This window comes from Hyla sarda, chromosome 7, assembly GCF_029499605.1.
Source record: "Hyla sarda isolate aHylSar1 chromosome 7, aHylSar1.hap1, whole genome shotgun sequence".
NCBI lineage: Eukaryota > Metazoa > Chordata > Amphibia > Anura > Hylidae > Hyla > Hyla sarda.
In genome coordinates this window covers 182658822-182681307 of record NC_079195.1, presented here as the reverse complement: position 1 = coordinate 182681307, position 22486 = coordinate 182658822, and the positions used below count along the sequence as shown (strand labels likewise).

At 42.2% G+C, this 22486-nt stretch overlaps 1 protein-coding gene across 3 annotated transcripts in view; it reads right to left on the bottom strand.

The window, feature by feature from the left end:
* Positions 1-537: 537 nt before the first annotated feature.
* Positions 538-22486, bottom strand: part of LOC130282807 (gastrula zinc finger protein XlCGF48.2-like) — a 34017-nt gene continuing 12068 nt past the window's right edge. For 2 of the 3 annotated variants that reach the window (XM_056531591.1, XM_056531590.1), the window contains 7 exons: positions 19804-19868; positions 18085-18196; positions 16257-16354; positions 11882-11999; positions 8552-8641; positions 7708-7809; positions 539-1820 (listed from right to left, as the gene is read on the bottom strand). In XM_056531591.1, the coding sequence (XP_056387566.1) occupies positions 1189-1820; positions 7708-7809; positions 8552-8641; positions 11882-11999; positions 16257-16354; positions 18085-18196; positions 19804-19868 (1217 nt within the window). In that variant the 3' untranslated portion in view covers positions 539-1188. Of the gene's footprint in view, positions 1821-7707; positions 7810-8551; positions 8642-11881; positions 12000-16256; positions 16355-18084; positions 18197-19803; positions 19869-22486 lie in introns of all 3 variants that reach the window. The other variant, XM_056531592.1, reaches the window with a different exon arrangement.

Below are 22486 nucleotides of genomic sequence, written 5' to 3'. Positions count from 1 at the left end.
CTTTTCTATTACTGTTGCGCTTAAAAAAAATCGCTAACTTTTTAACCAAATTAGTACGTTTAAAATCCCCCTATTTTGAAGACCTATAACTTTTTCATTTTTCCGTATAAGTGGCGGTATGAGGGCCCATTTTGTGATCTGTACTTTTTTTTTAATACCATATTTGCTTATACAAAACTTTTATTAAATTTTTTAATAATTTTTTGGGGGAATAAAATGTTATAAAAAAGCAGCTATTTTGGACTTTTTCTTTTTACGTTCATGCCGTTCACCGTACGGGATCATTTACATTTTATTTTAATAGTTCGGATATTTACGCACGTGGCGATACCAAATATGCATATAAAATAATTTTTTTTACACTTTTTGGGGGTAAAATAGGGAAAATGGGACAATTTACGTTTTTATTGGGGCAGGGGGTTTTTCACATTTTTTTAACTTTATTTTTTACTTTTATTTTTACACTCTTATAGTCCCCATAGGGGACTATTTATAGCAACCATTCGATTGCTAATCCTGTTCAGTGCTATGTATAGGACATAGCACTGATCAGCATTATCGGTCATCTTCTGCTCTGGTCTGCAGGAAGGCAGATCAGAGCAGAAGACGCCGGGAAGGCAGCGGAGGCAGGTGAGGGGACCTCCGTCTGCCGTGCAGGATGATCGGATTGCCGCAGCAGCGCTGCGGGCGATCCGATCATCCTGTTAAGTGACCGCGATGCTGCAGATGCCGTGATCTGTATTGATCACGGCATCTGAGGGGTTAATGGTGGACATCCGGGGGATCGCGGGTGTCCGCCATTACCGGCGGGTCCCTGGCTGCGATCCACAGCCGGGACCTGCCGCGCATGATGCCGGCATCGCTCCGATGCCTGCGGTTATGCTCAGGACGTAAATGTACGTCCTGGTGCGTTAAGTACCACATCACCAGGACGGACATTTACGTCCTGCGTCGTTAAGGGGTTAATAAAATTATTCTTCCCAAATGAGCATTAGGTGCTGGAGTACAGTGTCTTGAAACCAAATGAGCAAGAATGTCATATATGTGAAGAGGTGGAAATGTCTCGGTGAATGGGCAGCATCCCCCAATCCAGAAGGAAAGTACAGGGAGCTTGTGGAGTTTACAGCCGACCTCTCTATTGGTAGTGAGGGGTATTTTATTAGAAGCCAGAAAACGCCATCATCATCATCATCTTGTGTGAATGATTTGGTGTCTATACAAGTTGGTTTCCCTGTTGAAGCACTTTCCACAAATTCTGCAGGCATATGGTTTTTCCCCAGTGTGCGTTCTTTTGTGCCGGTTAAGACTGCCACTAGCAGTGAACACTTTCCCGCATTCATCACATTCATATGTTTTTTCTCCTATGTGTGTAGTCTGATGGAAGGCAAGGCGGGCTTTTGAGGTGAAACACTTTCCACATATTGAGCATGCATACGGCTTCTCAAGAGCATGAACAGACATGTGCGTATCGAGAGAGGATTTCAATGTAAATCGCCTGCCACAGTCAGCACAGGCAAAAGGTTTCTCCCCCATATGAATGGCCTTGTGTGCCAGCAGATTTGACTTAACCGTAAAACACTTCCCACATTCTGAACAAGCAAACAGCTTCTCCTCGGTGTGGACTTTAATGTGTGGGCCGAGTTGTAAAGAAGTGGTGAAGCTCTTTCCACATTCAGTAGGGATGCTGTGGACTTTCTGAGGACTCTCAAGGTGTACAGCAGGGTGAGCAGTTTTAGGGTCAGGTGTTATTCTAGATGCTAAGCTGTATTTTCTTGTAGTATCCAGTATTCCTCCAGATGTCATGAGATGTGTTGACCCATCTGCAGGAAAATAAATATTAGAACATTTTTTTCATGAATTTGTATGTAACAATTCTAAAAGCCCAAAACTCGCAGGCAAATAATGCGATAATGAATCATCAGAGTCAAAAAGATTACATCAAGGCTGTCACATGCAGTTACAGTAAATTCTATGAATAATGCACAAAACACAGTACCGTATTTTTCGCCGTATAAGACGCACTTTTTCTTCCCCAAAACTGGGGGGAAAAAGTCGGTGCATCTTATACGGCGAATACACCCCTATCGCGGCGGTCCCTGCGGCCATCAACGGCCGGGACTAATACAGGACATCACCGATCGCGGTGATGCCCTGTATTAACCCTTCAGACGCGGCGATCAAAGCTGACCGCCGCGTCTGAAGGGAAAGTGACACTAACCCGGCTGTTCGGGACCGCCGCGATTTCACCGCGGCGGTCCCGAACAGCCCGACTGAATAGCCGGGTTAGTGCTTACAGGACACCGGGAGGGACCTTACCTGCCTCCTCGGTGTCTTCACCGTTCAGGGATCCCCTGTATGGCCGGCGCTCTCCTTCCTCGTCATCACTTACGTGCGTTGGCGTGCGTAACAACATGATGGCGGTGACAGAGAGCGAGGATACCCGGCCGGCAGCAGAGATGTTCCGGAGCGACAGGGACAAGGCGACAGCAATGGAGCAACATCCAGGGCAGCGGTGACGGGTCCGGAGCGGCGGGGACACGTGAGTATTACCTCCTATGCAGTGGTCTTCAACCTGCGGACCTCCAGATGTTGCAAAACTACAACTCCCAGCATGCCCGGACAGCCGTTGGCTGTCCGGGCATGCTGGGAGTTGTAGTTTTGCAACATCTGGAGGTCCGCAGGTTGAAGACCACTATTGGGTTCAAAATCTTTATTTTTTTAGATTTTGCACGTATAAATTGGGTGCGTTTTATAGGACGAAAAATTCGGTATTTACAAGAAACTCCCCCTAACCACTCCACCACTGAGCTAAACATATACAGTGGGGATCAAAAGTTTGGGCACCCCAGGTAAAAAATTTGTATTAATGTGCATAAAGAAGCCAAGGAAAGATGGAAAAATCTCCAAAAGGCATCAAATTACAGATTAGACATTCTTATAATATGTCAACAAAAGTTAGATTTTATTTCCATCATTTACACTTTCAAAATAACAGAAAACAAAAAAAATGGCATCTGCAAAAGTTTGGGCACCCTGCAGAGTTAATATCTTGTACTGCCCCCTTTGGCACGTATCACAGCTTGTAAATGCTTTTTTTAGCCAGCCAAGAGTCTTTCAATTCTTGTTTAAGGTATCTTTGCTCATTCTTCCTTACAAAAGTCTTCCAGTTCTTTGAGATTTCTGGGCTGTCACGCACTGCTCTTTTAAGGTCTATCCATAGATTTTCAATTATGTTGAGGTCAGGAGATTGTGAAGGCCATGGCAAAATCCTCAGATTACGCCTCTTGATGTAATCCCCTGTGAATTTCGAGGTATGTTTAGGATCATTATCCATTTGTAGAAGCCATTCTCTCTTTAACTTCAGCTTTTTCACAGATGGCATGAAGTTAGCATCCAAAATTTGCTGAAATTTTCTTGAATCCATTTTTCCTTCTACTCGTGAGATGTTCCCTGTGCCACTGGCTGCAATACAACCCCAAAGCATGATTGATCCACCCCCATGCTTAACCCCTTAAGGACGCAGGGTTTTTCAGTTTTTGCACTTTCGTTTTTTCCTCCTTACCTTTTAAAAATCATACCCCTTTCAATTTTCACGGCGAAACGGAAAAAAAATAATTGTGCGACAAAATCGAAGAAAAGACACCATTTTGTAACTTTTGGGGGCTTCCGTTTCTACGCAGTGCATATTTCGGTAAAAATTACACCTTATCATTATTCTGTAGGTCCATACGATTAAAATGATACCCTATTTATATAGGTTTCATATTGTCGTACTTCTTGAAAAAATCATAACTACATGCAGGAAAATTTATACGTTTAAAAATGTCCTCTTCTGACCCCTATAACTTTTTTATTTTTCCACGTACAGGGCGGTATGAGGACTCATTTTTTGCGCCATGTTCTGAAGTTTTTATTGGTACCACTTTTGGTACTTATTTACCACTGTTTTGATCTGACTTTTTGATCACTTTTTATTCATTTTTTAATGGTATAAAAAGTGACCAAAAATAAGCTTTTTAGGACTTTGGAATTTTTTTTTACGTGTATGCCATTGACCGTGCGGTTTAATTAACGATATATTTTTATAGTTCGGACATTTACACACACTGCGATACCACATATGTTTATTTTTATTTACACTGTTATTTCTTTTTATGGGAAAAGGGGGGTGATTCAAACTTTTATTAGGGAAGGGATTAAATGACCTTTATTAACACTTTTTTTTAAACTTTTTTTTGCAGTGTTATAGGTCCCATAGGGACCTATAACACTGCACACACTGATCTCTCATGCTGATCACTGGCATGTATTAACACGCCTGTGATCAGTGTTGACGCTTGACTGCTCCTGCCTGGATCTCAGGCACGGAGCAGTCATTCGTCGATCGGACACCAAGGAGGCAGGTAAGGGCTCTCCCAGTGTCCTGTAAACTGTTCGGGACGCCGCGATTTCACCGCGGCGGTCCAGACTGAGCAGCCGGGTCACTTTCACTTCAAACGCGGCGGTCAGCTTTGATCGCCGCGTCTGAAGGGTTAATATAGGGCATCACCGCGGTCGGTGATGTCCTGTATTAGCCGCGGGTCCCGGCCGTTGATAGCCGCCGGGACCGACCAGATATGCGGCGGGGACACGTAAATATACGTCCGTCGTTAAGGGGTTAACAGTTGGACAGAGGTTCTTTTCATTAAATTCTGTCCCCCTTCTTCTCCAAACGTACCTTTGCTCATTCTGGACAAAAAGCTTAATTTTAACCTCATCGGTCCACAGAACTTGTTTCCAAAATGCAACAGGCTTGTCTATATGTTCATTTGCAAAGTTCAAACGCTGATTTTTGTGGTGAGGACGTAGAAGAGGTTTTCTTCTGATGACTCTTCCATATAGACCATAATTTTTCAAGTATCTCTATTTTTCTTGGTCTTCCAGATCCTGCTTTAACTTCCACTGTTCCTGATGACTGCCATTTCTTAATTACATTCCGAACAGAGGATATTGACATCTGAAAACATTTTGCTATCTTCTTATAGCCTTCTCCAGCTTTGTGAGCGTCAACTATTTTCAGTTTCAGATTTCTAGACAACTGCTTAGAAGAACCCATGGTGCTGATTGTTGGGGCAAGGTCAGATGAGTCTGGGCATTTAAAACCTTTGAGATTGACATCACCTGGTCTTCCCAGATAATGATTGAGAACAATCCATGACACTGGCAGGTCTCAGCTTTGCAAAGGGGGCAGTGCATGCTATCAATTCTGCAGGGTGCCCAAACTTTTGCAGACACCATTTTTTTTGTTTTCTGTTATTTTGAAAGTGTAAATGATGGAAATAAAATCTAACTTTTGTTGACATATTATAAGAATGTCTAATCTGTAATTTGATGCCTTTTGGAGATTTTTCCATCTTTCCTTGGCTTCTTTATGCACATTAATAAATTTTTTTACCTGGGGTGATCAAACTTTTGATCCCCACTGTATGATTAGGTCTTTCAAGAAGTGACCAGGGGACACTCACCAGAGATACCGAAAATACTTCTTTATTCCACGGTTAGCATAACATCACATACATAGGGTACACGACTCAGGCGGCAACAGCCGTCAGACAATGACGAAACGCCATTGAGGGCGTGAAAAGGCTGGTTTGTGGCGTCCGGGTCATGTACCCTATGTATGTGATGTTATGCTAACCATGGAATATATAGTATTATATAGATATTTTCAGTATCTCTGTGATGAGTGCCTCTGGTCACTTCTTAAAAAGACTTTCTGTTGCATTTACACTGATGTTAAAGGGATTGAGCACCATATGTACTAGATCTACCCCCACACCTGTGTGTCCACTTCGCACTAAGTACCGACTTGGTGGTTTCTAAGTGCTAAAGAGAAAGGTGGTTGTTCCGACTACTGTGCCTTCCTAAGGAGATACACATGATAAGGTGCTTGTTAGAGGCAATAATAAAGAGCACATATAATAAAGGTCAGTGGATCACATAATGCATAGTCTTCTATGTATTCATTTCCACCAAAACATGAAGCTTAAGTGGTCACTGTCATTTCAATCAACTTCACCCTGTTTAATAGCCTATATGATGTCTAACATATTTGTAAATATCTTTGTCCCCAGTAATAGAGACACCAAGAAAGATCCAAAAGAAGTTAGGGCTTAGAATGTACAGAAAAGCAGGGGTCTTGGGCTGTGTACCTGCATTCTATTCCTGGAAGGTAAATCAAAGCTTCCCTCTCATCTCAGTTACCGTATTTTTCGTCCTATAGGACGCACCGGCGTATGAGACGCACCCAATTTTTAGGGGCAAAATCTAAAAAAATAAAGATTTTGAACCCAATAGTGGTCTTCAACCTGCAGACCTCCAGATGTTGCAAAACATCTGGACCTCCAGATGTTGCAACATCTGGAGGTCCGCAGATTGAAGACCACTGCATAGGAGGAGGTAATACTCACGTGTCCCCGCCGCTCCAGACCCGTCACCGTTGCCCTGGATGTCGCTCCATCGCTGTCGCCGTGTCCCCGTCGCTCCGGAACGTCTCTGCTGCCGGCCGGGTATCCTCGCTCTCCGTCGCCGCCATCACGTTGTTACGCACGCCGACGAACATACGCAACGACGTGATGACGAGGAAGGAGAGCGCCGGCCATACAGGGGATCCCTGAACGGAGAAGACACTGAGGAGGCAGGTAAGGTCCCTCCCGGTGTCCTATAAGCACTAACCCGGCTATTCAGTCGGGCTGTTCGGGACCGCCGGGGTGAAATCGCGGCGGTCCCGAACAGCCGGGTTAGTGTCACTTTCCCTTCAGACGCGGTGGTCAGCTTTGATCGCCGCGTCTGAAGGGTTAATACAGGGCATCACCGCAATCGGTGATGTCCTGTATTAGCCGCGGGTCCCGGCCGTTGATGGCCGCAGGGACCGCCGCAATAGGGGTGTATTCGCCGTATAAGACGCACCGACTTTTTCCCCCCAGTTTTGGGGAAGAAAAAGTGCGTCTTATACGGCGAAAAATACGGTAATTTGTTAGTGTATCCCCTTTCATTGCTGTCCTGCATATTTCCTTTCTCCTCACATAGCACCTTGCAAAGTGTATCAGTAACCTCTTTTCTCTCCACATGCCATCTATACTAATATACTGTAAGTAATCAACCCAACACAGTGCCAATCTCTATGTCATGGCATAGCAAAGAAGAGTATGTGCTGTGATTGGCAAGCCAAGTAAGCGAAATAAAGAACTGGTGTGCATACTACTGGTAAACCATAACTGGTCAAGACCAGTATATGGAGGGTTAACTTCATTAGATTTATTCCAATAGATTCTCCATAGGGAAATCCAATAACACCCTGATTTCGCCTTTATACTTCTTTATAGTAAAATTCCCATAAGCTTTATTTATTTTCTACACAGGATAAAAACCAATAGTGCCTAATTGTATTAGTGTACAAAATTCTTATTGGTCTCACAAGAGACTATTACTAATTGCTGGCTTGCTTGCAGATAGAAACTGAGTGTGCCTGCAGGTCACACTCTGTTATTACTGGGTAAGGGCACTATTGGAGGGAACTCTCAGGGGTCCAATTACAGCAGTAAAAGCACTACAATCACCTTCTCAGCACTCAGAATAGATTATCCATCATTTTAAAATGAAATGTAAGCATTATGTACACATTCCATTATTACTTGGAAGTCTAGACTAAAAAAAAACAATACTCACCTTCATGAATCTCCCACTCTGCTGTTCGCTGCAGGCTTCCAATCTCCTCTTCATCTACTTCAATCACAGATGGAAGCAAGCATTTTGCTCTGTGTGGCAGGTCTGTACATATAGAACAGCATTATAAAAGGGTGTTACAAAATAACCATTACAGTAAAATTCCAATAATCCAAAATCAGTGGAAACTAGTAGGTGCAGGACTACTGGACAATCTAAACAAAATCTTTAAAACTCACTTTTATGGTCCAAAAAGCCTTCAGAAAAACAAGGAGCTACAAAAAAGTGAATAATATCGGCTGCTTTGTTTTAGAGCTCTGTGCTCAGTTATACAATTTTTTAGGGTTCCAGAGTTTTATGACAGATAGAGGGAAAAATAATAAAGCATAACACTGATCAGTATTATCGGCACTCAATTGCTTCAGGCTGCCATGGCTTCCTGGAGCATTGGATCGCCGATTGGATGGCGTGAAGGCAGATTAAGGCCCCTCCACCATCCTCTCAGCTGATTAGGACCCCGCGATTGCAACACGGTGGTCCCGATCAGCCCACTGAGCTAGCCGGGATGAGTTTTACTGTTTTAGCGTCTAAAAGGTTATTGACGGGCATCGTCCCACTCGTCGATGTCAGACATGCCGTGGTTCCCAGCTGCTGATAGCAAGCGTGACCCACCTTCTGAGCGCGCTTAATACACAGTGGGAGCGGGACTAGAGCATACATGTAGCCCCGATGTCCTAAACGGGGAAGGCAGTTTGACAGTACATAGACAAATACAGTGAAACAGTAGACAGAATAAATACTTTCTTCTATATACCGTAGATACAATACATAAAAATAGCCTACTGACCACGTCTCTCTTCAGGACCTCTGTCTATTTCATTTTGCTGCTGATAGGGTTTCTTAAATTCCTCTGTTACAGACTTCTTACACAACCATCCTGTTAAATGATTTTAATAGGACAACATGAAATAGATTACTAAAAATATCATAAAAATATCTTTTGACATAATATCAAACCAATGAGTCACGTACAGAAGCTAATATAGTACAGCATAGTAAATAATGAAGTAGAAGCTCTTGTGTATATCTTGTCTATATCTATTTCAATTGATGCACAATTTATGGGTTTTCTGCCATCTTAATCCCTTTTTCCTCTCTTTTAGGTTTCTCTTAAAGGAGTACTCCGGAATAGGGGGGTTTTCAGCAACACTCATTCTGGCAGTTATAAAAAAAAAAAAAAAATAGACCTCTAGCTCCTGCCGGTCCACCGATGCCTCCATTGTCCCATTGCGGTCCCTGGTGCACTTTTCTTCTTGGTTTCCTGTAGTCAATACGTCAGGCTGTGGCTTATTAAATCTCTGGCCTCAGCGATTCACCTGTGATTGACTGAGCAATGTGACATATTGAGCCCCAGCACCTGTCTTCCTGGTGCCGAGGCTCAATATATATCACACTACCGTACAGCCACTCACTGGCCGAGGCAGGACAAATGCTACGGCCAACAATCTGCTGCGTGAGGTATTGAGCACAGGGAAGAGGAGTGCACCGGGGACTAACGGGACAATGGAGGCACCAGGAGAGCGGCATGAGTTAAGGAGAGGTTTATTTATTTATTTTTTATCATGGGCAGAATGGAAATGTTGCTGAAGATAATCCATACCCCCTATAAAAACATAAAAAGTCCCATAGGGTATATTCGGCAGAGGAGGCATAGGCCATAATTGCCACTCACAGTGAATCCGCCAGTGAGGGACAAGAGGAAAACCCTTCCTTACTCTTTTCTTCTTCCCCCTCATCATCCAATATTGATGACCCTGCCCTAGAAGGTGGTGCCGCAGGGCAATGCTAGTAGTGGCCCCCATACTAGTGATCTTGCCACCCCTTCAGATTACCCTGTCTGGACCTCATTTATGAGCCAAAGATTCCTTGATTTGCAGGACACCCAGAAATCCAAATGGACTCCACAGGTCTCAATAAAATAGACCTTTTAAGGTTTTCTTTTTGTGTCAATTTGATGGTGGCTCTGACAAATCTGTATTCCCAACTATTTTTGACCTTGAACCCTGTATTTTTTTTGGCTAGGCCCAAGAGATGGACCCCGCCAATGCAGCTGAGATGAGGAGGTATTAGGGCCCCGTTCTGCATATGGGCCGAGTCAAAAAACCTAGGGTAGCCAATACTGTTCTGTATAACACCCAACTCTACTGTACGGCCACCGAAGTCCCCCACACTAGAAAGAAGTGATGGTCCCAGAAAAAAATGCAGTCTGTTCTAAAAGGGTAATACAAAAAGGACACCATTACACAGTGTGACACCTGTCCTGAAAAACCAGGCCTCCACATAAAAGAATGGAGAAAAGAATGGCGTATTAAAGGAGTAACCTCATGGTATACAACTTATCCCCTATCGCGGGTCCAAGTGCTGGAGCCCCCCGCGATCTCCCCTGGAGCGGCGCGTCATGCCCCCCTCCCGAAGCTGGAGCCGCCACACCCCACACATATCTCTATGGGAGAGCCGAAGACTCACAGAGATATATGGAAGGGGGCGTGGCAGCAGCTCCGGTGAAGAGCCGGGGCTCCATACAGGAGATTGTGGGGGGCCCCAGCACTTTGACCCCCCACAATCTAAAACTTATATAAGTTTTGTTCTATGAGATATCTGCTTTAATTTTATGATTTACCCCATTTTTATTTTACCCCAAATTACTGTGTGTTGTACACAAGCCATGTGGCGTTATACAATTTGGTGCTTTTCCAAAGCGTTGGTGTACATGAACCAAGTGGCATTGTACATGCTTTTTCGAAGCGCTGGCAACCCTGGCGCATTCCTTCAGTCAGTAGTTGTAATGATCAAGTGCCTAATATTTAGTGGCCAAGAAGGAGTCCCAATAAGGTAAATTCATGGATTTATTCGGATTGCTATATATATATATATATATATATATATATATATATATATATATATATATATATACACACACACACACATTTATACAGAATTGGGAAGGAATTTTTTCCCCGATATGGGGTATTTGCCACAGCCTCACAAGAATTTTGCCTTCCTCTGAATCAACACAGTAGGAGCACAGTAGGGATATAACCAAAATTGAATTACCCCATTTTTTCCTTTCCATGAGTCCTTAGGCAGTACAGGAACAATAGGGATAACTCATTTTATCCAACAAGGCAGAAGAAAAATAAGTAACCACATAATTCATAATATAAAAAATTATGGGTGGGAAATTATCTTCCAGCACTCTCCTGTCAAAGGCCGCCTCCTTATTTCTGATAACATCTAATCTGTAGTGCTTCATGAATATTTTAGGCGTGTACCAGGTGGTTGCTTAACATATTTAATCCAGAGACTTGTGTTAACTGCGCCCAATAGGTATATTGATAAAACTATAGATAAGTCCCAGGACGATGGTGAAGATCAGATTGGTAGCTATAAATTTAACCCCTTAGCTTGCCGCTCTGAACACGCTTTCTATGCTTGACCTACGGAAGCACAGACATCTTTTTCTGTCAGTAGAAAAACATTTAAAAAAAACAGTGCTTGTCTATCCTTGTTTTTTTTCTTTATAGGATATCTTGATGGATTCATTGGATTTAATTATGCGATTGAAATGAATAAGTTAACCCTACTGTTCCTGTGCTGCCGTTGGATGGTATGGAAAAAGGGAGATTTCCTTACGGCAGTATTTTAATACACCGCATGTAAGTAAAGTTCTGTCCATTTTTGGTCCGCTGGATTTACTAAGAGAGGCCTATGAGCTGCTGTATGCTCCAGAGGAAGTTGTGTAGTTCTTTCCAGTCTGATCGCAGTGCTCTCTGCTGCCACTTCTGTCTGTGTCAGGAATTGTCCAGAGCATGAACAAATCCCCATAGCAAACCTCTCCTGCTCCAGGCAGTTCCTGACACAGACAGAGGTGGCAGCAGAAAGCACTATGTGATCAGTGACAGGCAGTAGCTGCCAAGACTAAAAAAAAAGCACTGGAAGATTTTTTTTTTAAATAGGAATAATTTACAAATCTGTATTACTTTCTGAAACCAGTTGGGCTGAATTTTTTTTCACTGGCATACCCCTTAAAGGGGCTGAAAAAAATTCAAACATCAGACAACTCAAATAGTATAAAAAAAAGCGTAAGAAAGCTGAAGAACCGAATATTCACAGGTACCTCTTTTCCATTTTTTGGAAATGCACTCTTCCTTAGATGGCACATCATTCCACTTGCTTATCTTTTCTTCATCCTCAAGGGATTTTGTTTCAATTTTAAGATCATCAAAATCCTCCCACTAAATTATAAGGTTAGATGGAAAACAACAATATGCTATAATATTACATTCACATAATGATATAATCACACAAATATTAATAGACTCTTAGTCTGGGTTCACGCAGCCTTGGAGCTCTCTATTGCCAGTATTGATTCCAGGAATCAAAAAACAGGACTTTTTTTCTTTCAAAGACCTCTCCCTGTTTGTCCCCAGTTTGAGTGAGGTTCTGCAGCTCAGTTGCATTGAAGTGAATGAAGCCAAGTTATAAAACCACACCCAAAGTGAAGACAAACAGATTCCTGGAATAGGGCAGGGTTGAATTTCCCTGCCATAACTTCTAAATCAGACCTGTGCAACTTTTTTGCCACTTTTGTGAGACTTATCACAAAAAGCCGCACATCATAAATTATTGACCACTGCACAAAGTGATCTAAATAAGAACACTTAATGGTCAGGAAATTTAAACAGTCTAAATAAAATATCGCTGAAAAAGTTGCATGGGACCAGCCAGTGACTTTACCTGCGACTAATTTAGACCATAAAAGCAGTCTAAACCGATTAATTTCCTTCAACACGTACAATTATGGGCTAAATACTAAAACATTAGGTAAAACTTCTACTGAAAGACTTGGGGACATTGGTGGACAGTAAGCTCAACTTTAGTGATCAGTGCCAGGCAGCGGCTGCCAAGTCTAAGAAATGGCATGGGATGTATCAAGAGAGGCATAAAGGCTTATGAAGGGACATGGTTTTACCTTTGTATTAATCATTAGACAGACCCCACATACGGTGTCTAATTTTGAGCACCTGTATACTGGAACTGGAGCGGGTGCAGAGAAAAGCGACCAAGGTCTAAGGGAGTGTGCAAATTAACATACCAAAATCGATTAACAAATGAAGGGTTATTTATAGAGATGAGCGAACTTACAGTAAATTTGATTAGTCACGAACTTCTCGGCTCGGCAGTTGATGACTTATCCTGCGTGAATTAGTTCAGCTTTCAGGTGCTCCCGTGGGCTGGAAAAGGTGGATACAGTCCTAGGAAAGAGTCTCCTAGGAATGTATCCACCTTTTCCAGCCCACGGGAGAACCTGAAAGCTGAACTAATTTATGCAGGAAAAGTCATCAACTGCCGAGCCGAGAAGTTTGTGACGAATCGAATTTACTGTAAGTTCACTCATCTCTAGTTATTTAGTTTGAAAAATAGAATTATTAGAGACAATCTGCTTAAAATGTACAAATATTACACACAGAGAGCACAAGAGCACAGTGTGTGGCATTGGGAGGGGGTGTTTCAAAAGTATGCCCGTTCTGTAGTATATAACAAATCAAACCTCTACTTATCCAAGGGATTTCCAGGCCACAGGAGGAGCACAGGTTTGTTTTGTTATATAATACAGAAGCATACTTTTGAAACACGGCAACCCCCCCCCCCCAGCCGCTGCATAACCTCTTTAACACACTGTTCCATTGAATATAATACTGTATGATATGTAATATTTTTACACTGAGCAGACTGCCGCTAATATCGATTTTCTGATGCAAAGGTGAAGTGCTGAAGATATCGGGACATCAATCACTAACGGGGAGAGAAACAAGTTATCATGGTCCAGACCAAACCAAGAGGAAAGGAAACAATTACAGAAAAGACGTCACCTGTGAGTCACTATCATTGTGTATTCTGCCTTTGTGTGTCCCATCAGTGATGTAGTCACTTATAAGGTGTGTAGCATATCCATGTCATAGCTCAGGTACTGTAGTTTCACATATTGAAAACTACAGCATGCCCTAACCTAACTTGGTATATTTAATTATAGTAATAAGTAATTTTCTGTGCTACATCAGTGGCATTGGTCACGTGAAGTTAAAGGGGTTATCCAGGAAAAAACTTTTTTTTTTTTATACATCAACTGGCTCCAGAAAGTCAAACAGATTTGTAAATTACTTCTATTAAAAAATCTTAATCCTTTCAGTACTTATGAGCAGCTGGAGTTTTTTTTTTTTTGTCTACTTGCTCTCTGATGACACCTGTCTCAGGAACTGTCCAGAGTAGAAGCAAATCCCCATAGCAAACCTCTTCTACTTTGTGCAGTTCCAGAGACAAGCAGAGATGTCAGCAGAGAGCACTGTTGCCAGACAGAAAAGAGCAACTCAACTTCAGCAGCTGATAATTATTGGAAGGATTAAGATTTTTTAATAGAAGTAATTTACAAATCTGTTTAACTTTCTGGAGCCAGTTGATATATATATATATATATATATATAAGTTTTTTCCTGAAATACCCCTTTAAGTACTATACTGGAGAGCCCCCTGTGCATGAATAATATATGGACCCTTTTTTGATATCTATTAGCTTATCATACAGCCCCCCCCCCCCCTTTAGGTATCTCTAACAGCTTACCTAGAATTGTGAGCCATGAATGAGCTCGACCATTATGCAGGTAGAGCCGCATAAATTATCGCTGGATTGCTTACGCAGCAGTCTGCTTCCCTTATTCCTTGGCTGCACATCTTCTTCTATATGGGTAGATGTACGGCCGACAGTCAATATTTTAGCAGGTTATAATCAGGTCATCAGCCTACAAACAAACGTATGCTAATTCATCGCCAGTTCGCAGGGCAACATTGGTCTATTTGTCCAATAATCACCCTGTATAATAAGGCTGTATTGCTCCTGTACTGCCTCATTTTCTCTATTTCCAAGTTTTCCCTTTAATCACTGGAGGTCCCAGAAGAGGGACACTATGATCGGCTTATTGTCAAAAGTCCCTTCTAACAAGTAAGGATTGTACAAAAAAAAATGTCTGACGTCCCCCTTCTTAAAACAGCAGCAGTGTGAAGTGACCGGTATTGTAGCTCAGTACTATTAAAAGTATACCTTTCGTTAACAAAAACTTTTTATATACTGTAGATAATACCATTAAAAGTATATTTGTAATATACATTAATTAATTTTATATTTGAGGGTGAAAAAATTCCTCCCCCTGCGGCTATTGCCTGTGTGTCTCTGTGCGGTCTCTAAATACAGGAAGTGAGGGCAGGACAAGAAGGGCTCTGTGCAGGCTCCTGGACCGTCAATCATCCTGATGTGTGAGCCGGGGGCCTGTCATAGAGCCTCAGTATGCAGAGCCCTGCTTGTCCTCAGTGTACAGAGCCCTGCTTGTCCTCAGTGTACAGAGCCCTGCCTGTCCTCAGTGTACAGAGCCCTGCCTGTCCTCAGTGTACAGAGCCCTGCTTGTCCTCTGTGCACAGAGCCCTGCTTGTCCTCAGTGTACGGAGCCCTGCTTGTCCTCAGTGCGCAGAGCCCTGCTTGTCCTCAATGTACAGAGCCCTGCTTGTCCTCAGTGTACAGAGCCCTGCTTGTCCTCAGTGTACAGAGCCCTGCTTGTCTATCCACACTTCCTGTATTTGGATTCCTCACACAGACACACAGGCAATAGCTGTAGGGACAAAAATATACACATTTTTTAACCAATGTATATTACAAATATACATATACTGTAATGGTATTATCTACATTATATAAAAAGTTTTTGTTAACAACAGGTACACTTTAAGAATGAGCCTGAGCTGCAAACATAACACATGGATAGGATGAGTGTAGTGTAAAAATCCCTTACGATGTGATGTCACTTTTCAGAGCAGTTCCACATGGAAGCTCTCATTAAAATTCATTATAATGTTCACGTTTAAAGGGGTATTCTGTTTTTTATTTTTATTTGACTATGCTAAAGGGGCTGTAAAGTAAGTGTAGTTCATAATATAGTGTCTGTACCTGTGTTTCATGGTGGTCTCGCAGTTCTTCTGTGATTTTTGCCTCTACATTTATTTTTAACAACATACAAAATTAGTTTTTGTGTTAGGATTTCCAAGGTTGAAGTGCGGCCGAGACATTACATCACTAGTCAGGTGTTCAGAGGGAGCCTTTCTTTGCTTGAATGGATGGAGCAACCGCTGGGTGGGAGATCATTTTCAAAGGATATGTAACAGCTGGAGGCACCCTGGTCAGAAAACACTGGTCTATTGCATTGAAGGCAGCACAAGTGTGTTTCAATGGGAGGGGTGGCTGATGTGTGGAAGGAAGAAAAATGATCTCACACTTACAAACAAGGCACAATGGGATTTGTAGTTTGAGAGAACAAAGGAAATAACCAGTTCACAAAAAGATAGCCACAGCCTTAAGGTAATCTCACAACATAGCCATTTAACTCCAAAACAAGCACAGATGTTTCCTAAGCATGTCCATTACTGTCTGGATAACCCCTTTAATTTACCTGCTCATCCTGCATGATATTGCCATCATCTTCTAAGGAATCCTCAGGTGAAGGAGGACAGTGATGTTTCTCTGGTGTACTTCTGTTACTGGAAGTTCCTACAAGACGAACAACAGAATTAATATGCTTGGGGCAATCTCCCTCTTGAGCTATTAAGCTGGCTAGGTCATACACATAAGTGAGCAACCAAGAAGTCAGACTGCTGCCGAGCAATCTAAAAGGAAGGCAAAGCTTTATGAGCAAGCACCACTACATGAACCTAAAGATAACCCAATAAACTGGGTTAGGTACCTAATAACCCACTTGAAACACTGAGCTGTTTTACTACAAAGAGAATGTTTGAAGTGTAGGACGATTGTTCCTAAAAACAATATCTGCATTTCACAAACCTCCTTTTATACCAGACTGTCAGTCCTAAGCAATTAAAGGGATCTCTTATCTACACTGCAAGGAAGTCAGTTGCTTAGTATGGCTACATGTTTAAAGTGTTACCATTATAAAGACATATCAAGATATTTCATCGGTTGGGGTCTGGGTCTTCAGACCACAACCGATCACTAGGATAACCTGGGCAAAGCATCTAGCTGGGTTCTTCCCTATCCGTCTTGCTGCAGGTGCCGCCTCCATGGACTTATTTAAAGGGGTACTCCAGGGACATTAAATATAAAAATGCCCGTTATGTGTCCTCTGAAGTTATCCATGTGGTTTTTGCAACTCCTTTGACCCTTGATGTCTCCTAAATACTTTTTCCTTGTTTGCAACACAGACTACAACTCCCAGAAGTCAGTTCAGCTCTGTGTAATGGCTGCCAGCCAACTGCTTTCATTATCTGTGTGCATGCTTACACTGCAACACACACACTCTACACACACTATCCTTTCTCCAGCAATAAATCATGCTCTGCTCTGAATAGCAGCAGTCAGTGATTACATTTTCAGCAGAAAAAAAGCAGCTGTGTGTTCAGTTGTGACTGAGTATCTTCACTTCTCTTCTCTCACAGCTCACAAGTTCCTCACACATGGAGGGGAGGTGTGGCTGTACAGCGAGAGCTCTAGACCAAACAGAAATCAGACAGAAATCAGGTGGTGTTGTCTTGAAGGGAGGGGCTAGGTCTCACTGAGGAGACAAAGTGGATCTAAAAATTAAGTTTTTTTTCTCACTTACTGCATTTAAGTGACAGCTGAAAGAGGGAAACTGCTCATTATATCTAATGAATGATATTTAGATAAATACATAGGTAGGTGAGAGGGAAAGGATGGGCTATGGGTTTAGTTCCCCAGAGTTCTCCTGTAGTGAGGCCTGGAGAGCGGAATTTAGCTTCTCCAGGCTTGTTCAGACCCCGGCAGAGGGGAAAAAGGCAATGATGCTCGGAATACCAGCAACCACCTCCATTGCACAAAGGAGAAAATTAGCGTATTAGCAAAGCTATTGATATCTCAAGAACGGGATCACAGATATATGTAACTATACCTTCACCTAACTATCATCTTTCTGATTCCCTTTAACTACTGCAGCCTATGACAATTTCTCCTTGGCCCTTTATCTGTTAACTAGGGGGACAAGCAGGATCCCTCCCATTAAGGTTAGGTTCAGAATTTTGGTCAGAGTATTGGTCAGAATTTTTACCAAAGTTAAGAGTGGTACCAACTATAGAGCAAAACTATAACAAAAATATTTGGACTTCTGGTTTTGGTAAAAAATACTGACCAAATGAGTTCCAAAAACTGACCAAAATACTACTTGTGGTCCCAGCCCCAAGAGGTTATCTGTGAGGAGACAACATTTTCAAAAAGCAATATGTGTAAAAAAAAATACCCAAACTGCTCACCTGTACTATATGAACTATGTTTAGGAATTGCCTCTTCATCAACCATATCAAAATTCTCCTCTTCCTTGACAGTCAAAGTTTGGGTTCCTAATGTGCTTCTTGGGATCTTACTCTGTGTAGAGTAAAATATAGAAAATATATTAAATATATGGTAGAAAATATATTAAGCTCTACTGCCTGAATATTGTCTGTACCAAAAGGGAGATCTCTAGTAATATAGTACCAATTTACCTTAATATTTACTTGAATAACCTGATACCTAAGGCTACACAGCAATTCAAGAGGGCTGGCAGGCAAAGTAATAGTATCTCCAGCTATTATGCAGTTTCTTGTATAGATGTGATCTTAATATTCTGCTCAACTGCTTCTCCTATTAAAATGAATGAATACTTTTTGTGTTTTCCTCTGTTTTATGTCTGTAGGGTGTTATTAATGATCTGGCCTCAGGCTCCCATATGCGCCTACTGATCCGGTTTCTCCTGTTCTGTGCCCATAAGGTTCTGATGTACCGATGTATAGGACTCTTTATATTAGTCGCAAATGGCCCAAAAAATTAGATAAAGTTTGGATTCCCTGGTTACTGATAGGCAAATCAGTGGTGCCCCCAGAAAGGGTGAGTTCTCCTGGGTAGTGCGTTTGCTTCTTTCTTAGCCTGTGAGGTGGGGGGTTGCTCCGGGAGTGTGGTTGTATGTCCGTTTTGTAGGTGTATATGTATTTGGCCTTGATTTTCTCTTCCTGTGATGCTTCGCTATCTTGAATTTTTCCCGTTATTGTGGAGGTGCTCTGTGCTCATGCTACATGTCTATTGTATGTTTTTGTTTATTTTATTTTTTTTGCACCAAAAAGTTATAAATAAATACTTAAAAAAAAAAATAATTAGGAATACTTTATAAAGGGGTTTTCACTTCTGGGTCCTATGTCAGTGCTTTTTATCTGTATGCTAATCCAAATATGCTCAGGGGAGATTACAAGATTAATGTGTGTGTAAAATTTACAGACATGAAGGGGAGCAGCATAAATTGTTTAAAGTGTACCTGTCGTCAAAAAAAACTTTTAATTTAATATAGATAATACTATTATATGTATATTGGTTAGAAATGTAATATACATTGGTTAGAAATTGTGTATATTTTTGGGTGAAAATTGTCCGTGTGTCTCTTTGAGGAGTCCAAAAACAGGAAGTGAGTGTAGGACAAGTGGGGATCTGTTCAGACTCCTGGCTTGTCAATCATCGTGATGTATGAGCCAGGAGCATGTTATAGAGCCTCAGTGTACACTGTCCTGCTTTTTCTTAGTGCACAGAGCCCTGCTTGTCCACCATCACTTCCTGTATTTGGACTCCTCATAGAGACACATATGCAATAGCTGCAGGGACAAAAATATACATATTGTTTAACCAATGTATATTACAAATATACATATAATGGTATTATCTACATTATATAAAAAGTTCTTGTTGACGACAGGAACACTTTAAACATACCTATATGTGCGCATTCAGAAACAGACCAAAGATAAAGGCCCTAAGCCATGAAATAAGGTCTAACAGTGGGTGCCACTTTCCCCAATTACAACAGGAAGAGGAGCTCTGACGCACGGTTTGCTAGTCTTACAAGGTACTTTCAAATTTGCTGGGGCAACATAATAATGGAAGAGATCCCCCCTCATGATCAACATCAGTAATACATGTTTAATCTAGATAGGACTCTAATAACTTACCAAGACCTCGTCCTCTGAATTTGCAGGAGTAAAGTTTTTGATAAGTTCTTTGTTCTTGGATCCATCTAAATTAATGCAAATAGGTTACAGAGCGCTTACATATTTGTAGGTAGTGAATCTACAGCACTCAACAATGGAAACTAAGGCTAAGATTACATATTTTCAGCATCCAGCTTAGTAGGAGAGCGCAGTAGGATTCGTTCCCCTGTCCAATGGCCATGAGCCGTGTTTCACCGTCCGGCATCCAACTTGAAAAACCAGATGAATGTAAACGGTCCCATTTAAATTAATAGGATCACGTGACTAGTGGGGAATATACCGTATTTTTCGCCGTATAAGACGCACTTTTTCTTCCCCAAAACTGGGGGGGAAAAAGTCGGTGCGTCTTATACGGCGAATACACCTCTATCGCGGCGGTCCCTGCGGCCATCAACGGCCGGGCCCCGCGGCTAATACAGGACATCACCGATGGCGGTGATGCCCTGTATTAACCCTTCAGACGCGGCGATCAAAGCTGACCGCCGCATCTGAAGGGAAAGTGGCACTAACCAGGCTGTTCAGTCGGGCTGTTCGGGACCGCCGCGATCTCACCACGGCGGTCCCGAACAGCCCGACTGAATAGCCGGGTTAGTGCTTACAGGACACCGGGGGGGACCTTACCTGCCTCCTCGGTGTCTTCTCCGTTCAGTGATCCCCTGTATGGCCGGCGCTCTCCTTCCTCGTCATCACGTCGTCGCGTACGTGCGTCGGCGTGCGTAAAGACGTGATGGCGGCGTCGGAGAGCGAGGATACCCGGCCGGCAGCAGAGACGTACCGGAGTGACGGGGACACGGCGACAGCGATGGAGCGACATCCAGGGCAGCGGTGACGGGTCCGGAGTGGCGGGGAAACGTGAGTATTACCTCCTATGCAGTGGTCTTCAATCTGCGGACCTCCAGATGTTGCAAAACTACAACTCCCAGCATGCCCGGACAGCCAACGGCTGTCTAGGCATGCTGGGAGTTGTAGTTTAGCAACATCTGGAGGTCCGCAGATTGAAGACCACTATTGGGTTCAAAATCTTTATTTTTTTAGATTTTGCCCCTAAAAATTGGGTGCGTCTTATACGCCGGTGCGTCCTATAGGACGAAAAATACGGTAATCTTAATCAGAAGAGCAATTTTTTATATATACAAGTAAAGAGTGCCTTTGAGAAAGAAAAAAATAATCCCAGATGGGAAATAAATAGGCATGAATTAATGGACTATATATATATTCAGTTTGCAGACTACGTCAACAAAAGTTTTGGGCAAGGTATACAAGGGAGTAGTAGGGTCCTGTTTGAATAAATCTCCCCCCAAAAGCAGGAAAAATGGTCGCAAGAGATTGGACAGATTGAGGTAGAGGGGGGGGGGGGTTAAAAAATTGTGTGTATTCATCTGCAAATATGAATCATATAATTTCAATGATAAAACTGTCCCACAGGCTTCCATATACACCAAGGTTCTTACACAATATAGGAAAAACAATAGACTCAAAATGTCCAAAATGCCAAAATGAAGAGGCAGATCTGATTCATATGGCCTGTGGCTGTTCTAAGATAAATACATTTTGGAATGAGATCTATAAAATAACTGAGAAGAAATTTGGGGAAAAAATAAATTTCGATGTTAAGGTAAGAAATAATGTTGTATTAGGGTGCATTCCCACACGGCGTATTTTGCTGCGTATTTGCTGCGTATTTGGTGCTGCGTATTTTCCTACCCATTGACTTCAACAGAGAAAATAAAATACGCAGCAGCAAATACGCAGCAAATACGCTGTGTGGGAATGTACCCTTAAAGATTTTTGAGATGGCAAGAATATTGATACTGAAAAGATGGTTTGCCCCAGAAGGTCCAAGAGTGCAAGAATGGCTTAATGAAATAGAACAGATAAGAAGAGATGAGTCTATTTACTAACGTGGGGAAAAAAATGGTCCTAAGATTGAAAATGAATGGAGGAAACGGGAGGAGACAACCTAGCTGGTAGGGAGGGGATAACATGCTTGTCAATTTTATTGGTACATATTGTTGTCATTTAAATATGGAAATAAAGATATTGGAATATATAAAAAAAAAAATTTTAAAAAATTATAGGATCAGTTCTGCAAATAGTTTCCCTTCCGGTGCGCAGCAGAGGGAAACGCCGCCGGACAACTGACATATGTAAAGGAGGCCTAAGAATCAGCATGTAACGTAGGTTGCAAGAGAACAGGTATCAATTGCTGATACCTTCTCAGTATGTTCCTATTAAATAATACTAGAGAATTGAGTGTAAGGCATTGTTTACCAACCAGGGTGCCTCCAGCTGTTGGAAAACTACAACTCCCAGCATGCCCAGACAGCCAACGGCTGTCTGGGAATGCTGGGAGTTGTAGTTTTATAACAGCTGGGGGCATCCTGGTTGGGAAACAATGGTGTAAGGGATGTCTGGATTAATTATCTTAGAAAGTTCTAAAGGACATAACCAAAAGTGAACAACACACGTTCTCCAGGGAATGCTAATTCATCTACAGTATATTTAAAGGGGTACTCCACTGGAAAACAAATCAACTGGTGCCAGAAAGTTAAACAGATTTGTAAATTACTTCAATTAAAAAAAATCCCAATCCTTCCAGTACTTATCAGCGGCTGTATTACACACAGGAAGTTTTTTTCTTTTT